The sequence below is a fragment of the Mus caroli genome, chromosome 2, assembly GCF_900094665.2.
Source record: "Mus caroli chromosome 2, CAROLI_EIJ_v1.1, whole genome shotgun sequence".
In the NCBI taxonomy this organism is placed as follows: Eukaryota; Metazoa; Chordata; class Mammalia; order Rodentia; family Muridae; genus Mus; species Mus caroli.
Window position 1 is genome coordinate 122,096,741 of NC_034571.1, and position 4,072 is coordinate 122,100,812.

At 47.5% G+C, this 4,072-nt stretch overlaps 1 protein-coding gene across 2 annotated transcripts in view; it reads right to left on the minus strand.

Annotated features, from left to right (window-relative positions):
* Positions 1-1,273: 1,273 nt before the first annotated feature.
* The window catches only part of Ckap2l (cytoskeleton associated protein 2 like), a 26,101-nt gene continuing 23,302 nt past the window's right edge, over positions 1,274-4,072 (minus strand). The window contains exons 8-9 of one of the 2 annotated variants that reach the window (XM_021153963.1): positions 3,634-3,817; positions 1,274-2,315 (exon numbers count right to left, since the gene is read on the minus strand). In XM_021153963.1, coding sequence (XP_021009622.1) covers positions 2,090-2,315; positions 3,634-3,817 — 410 coding nt within the window. In that variant the 3' untranslated portion in view covers positions 1,274-2,089. The remainder of the gene's footprint in view (positions 2,316-3,633; positions 3,818-4,072) is intronic. The other variant, XM_021153970.1, reaches the window with a different exon arrangement.

The window sequence follows — 4,072 nt, forward strand, 5'->3', positions numbered from 1 at the left end:
GTCTCTTTCCAAATGAGTGTGAGAAGGGTATTCCATGGTTCTGACTGAGGCATGACTCCCTCCTCCAGTCCATGTCCCTCACCATGGTGATGCTAGGCTCTCGTTGTTCAGGTGTGGGTCACATAGACACTGACAGAAGAGTCCATTCCTCTTAAACCATTTAGATTGGGGGTGTGAAAGGCGACTGAGACAATGGAGCTCTTCTTGGAAATAGCATGTTCTGAGTCTTTTCTAGTATGTGGACGACTGGGCAGCTTTCCTTGGCAGCAAGGACTTGGTAAGTGCATCTCCTTGTCTTCTGGCTCAGTTGTTCTATACAGTGATAGAGCGGTGGCATATACAATCTTAGCTTCCAAGAGTCACTCTAATAATTCCCTAAGAAGCCACCTATTAATCCCACGAGCTGCACCAGCCCACATTTCTGTCACAGTTGCCTGTAGACTCCCAGGTGGTTAAGGCTTGCCTCCTTTCTTCCTGCTCTCTCCCTGCCCTGCTATCAGGAAACATCCATTCAGTAATGAGAACTTTAATATCTAGCAAGTAGTTTGCTGCAGGCATAGCATCATAACCGGAAGGCTCTATTCAGTTTGACCAGGCTTTGGAAACACTCCAATTAGTCCTCTGGAAATTAAACATTTTCAGATATTAACAGTTCAACCCATACTGAATTGTCAGTGTCGGGAAGGAATGGCCAGACATCTTACAAGGAACTGGTGATAAAGAGGGAAACTGCTTTGGCAGCAAATGATGGTTTTGAGAAGTAAAGCCAGTGCTAAATCAAGTTAAGTCCCAGGCCTGGGAAGGAGAGGGTCCAGACAAGTGTGCCATTCCAGCTGAGTCTGGCACTGTAGCCTCCACCTAAGGCCTGTGAGGACTGAAGCTGGAGCCTGAGGTCTGAGGCAAGTTCCTTCCTCGCTGGAGGGCCTGCCTTCAGACTCTAGCTTGCTGATTTTGATGATTCTGCAAGCCTTGTGGTCACTAAGTAACTGTCTGAGCTGGCTGCCCGCATTCCTGTGTGCTGCTGGGGATGGACAGCTGTTCTCAGAGGCTTCATCTCTGGCAGGAAGACTTTCTGGGTTAGGTTGGTGAATCTTGGTGGTATAGCCTGATCTTGAGAGGTGGACAAACAAATGCTGTTTCCCTCAGCAAAAAGTCCACCTCCTGTTGAGGTCACACCTGATCCTTTATCCAGGGTAATAATGCACCTCTTGGGAACCCCTACATGTCTTACTAAAGCCATCACCATGATAATAAAGAGAACAACAGGCAGAGATGAAGAGAATTCAGTGGTTTTTATTTTAGATATTACTTAGTACTTAGTAATCATAGGAACAAAGCTAAGATTTAAAAATTGCCAACCAGGCTTTCCTATGTTACATTTACAAAACAACGCTGCTTTTCCTTTCCAGGAGCAGTTGTCCAAGGTGCAGAAAAGATTCCCTGCCATAGTCTCTGCGGCGCTCATGGCCTCCTCAGGTTACCAGTCCTCTGGCAGGGAGAGGAATGGACGCAGCAGGCTCTGTCCCCACATTTGTCTTTACTCGAAGCATTTCTCAGAAACAAGTGCAAAAGGAGGACTGTAAATAGAACCTGGGCGGCCACCTCAATTCTGGACTGTGCTTCACTAGAGGAAAGCCACCCAGAGAGGACAAGTGTACCCCTCATCTTTAGGGTCACTGTGGTGGAAGTTGAAGGTCTCCACAAATACCTTCTGGGATCTGAGTGAAGACGTGGCTAGCCCAAACGTCTCTGTAATCTGTGGAGTTTGACTTTCCGCCTGGTGAGCTGGTGTCAAAAGTCAACCCTTTGTATTCTAGGAACCTGCCCTCCAGGTAGGGTGGATGCTGAAAAACTATGCTATAAAACTTTTATAAAGTATATAACAAATACATGAACCAAACGTTTTCTCATGGGGATATACAATCTGAGAGCAAACCCAATGCATTCCTTCTGAGACCATCTGCATCGTGGGGTCTCAGCAAACATTTATTTCATGTCATTTTGACAAGGGCATTTATGTCTTGTAAGCTCTGAAAAAAACCTCACTTAAAGTTAAAGAAAAAAAACAAACCCCACAAATATCAAAAGATCATGATTCAAGGACTTCAAAGCCCAGCGTCACAGGCAAAGCCTCATTTTCACGAAAGATGAAACACTCTGTTTTGTCCACTTCCAGTAGCTCGTTAAGAGAAGCCACCACCACGTCATGCTCCTGCAGCATTTCTGGGTAGCGAGCCACCGTCCGCTCGATCCTTGCTGAGCGCCTCACGGGAGTGATAAGCTTCATGTCTTGCACTTCTGGCATCCCGCATATTCTGAAAGAGACCAAAGGAGGCGTTCAAAACCTTCCCAGCTCCAGGAACATCCCGCTCTCCTTCTTTGTTTCTTATGCACAACTGGTACTTCAGTGTAAGCCTACACTGGCTGGCTTACCCCTGGTGCTCAGGAAGCCCTGGATGGTGGTGTTAGCATTACAAAGCTATGAATGAAGGTGAAGATGGTTTTGATGTGAAGTCAACTGCTTTACAGTTGCCATTTGTTTATCTTATAAATATTTACAGGCTGTGAGGAAACCAGGCCTAACACAGAGCTTGACTGCACTAATGACTTCTAAGATTCCTTCTTGTGTTGACTGTCAATTACTCAAAACCTATTAAGATGCCGCTCCAAACATGTACTGAAACAGGAACCACTGGACATCTATCTTCTTTGTAAAGTTGCCAATGCAATTAGGAACCTTTCCACAACTGACCTAAAATTCACAAAACCACGGCCGCATTAGCTTATGGGAAACTAGCAGGCAGGTCAGCTGAAAAGCTTATAGGCCTGCACTTGGAGCCCGTGGAGGTGAGCTTGGGGTTGACTGCTTTCATGTTTCATGAGCTAACAACAGTGGGCAAATGAAGGCTAACTGTGCTTCCAGGTAGAGGAAGGCACAGAACTGCTGCCCTGGCTCGCCTGTGTACGGCCCTTCCAGAAGTATGAACAGGGGACAGAGATATTAAACTCACTTTTTGGAAACAATGCCGTACAGCCTTAAAATGACTGTAGTTCTGCTGAGAACAGAAGGCTCTGACTGTAACAGACTCAGTTGCCCCCTCCATGTTCTCCCAGGGCTGGTCACCGCCCTTTCCTTCTCTCCCACACTAATTTGGGAGATAGTACTACCCGGCTCCCCTCGGTGTCAGGCTGGTTGGACAAATGAGTGGAGAGGAGGTACTGCATGAAGGCGGGGTGTGGATCTGTGCCAACACAGCCTGACTGCAGCACTCCTTCACAGCAGTCTTAGGGCGGCAGGAAAGGACAGTATACACACAGAAAAAGAAAAAAGAAAAAAGAAAAAAGAAAAAAGAAAAATGACACCCTGCTTGGCTGTCCAGTTCTAACCTCTACTTACCCTCAGCCCCTTCCTGAGGGCCAGAGACCGTGATCTGGGCATTTCTGCCAATGGAGGCTGGATCCCAGATCTCCTCTCAGCACAGACCTTTTGCTGTCTGGAGAGCTCTGACACTAATCACTGACCTACTCTTTTCACCACACCTGAAGCAGAGGTCTCTAAACTGCTTCTCTGGATGTGTGGAAGAAACAGAACTCGACCAGAATCAGGTCAGAAGTCTGCTGGAGTCTGCTTACCTAGGGATCGGAGCAACCTGTAATTTGATACCAGGGTTATCCCACTCTGAAACAGGCATCCGTGGTGCTGCTGCAATAGGCTCCATTTCTGTTAGAGATGGGCAGGGCTGCTCAGATCCCTCCTTGGCCAGCTCTTCTGCAGATGGGGTATTAGTTCCAGCAGCTGAGGTGTCAGAGGTGACTGCTATGCACACAAGGCCAGGAAGGGAAGTAAGGGAAGCAATTTAACAGTTAAACTAAAAATCAATAAAGCAAGGCAGTGTGGCCAGCGATTCCCAGTAACCCTCATGGACTCTGCAGAGCAAAGAAAGAGGTGTGACTCCAGCCGGGTGTGGTGGCGCGCACCTTTAATCCCAGCACTCGGGAGGCAGAGGCAGGTGGATTTCTGAGTTTGAGGCCAGCCTGGTCTACAAAGTGAGTTCCAGGACAGCCAGGGCTA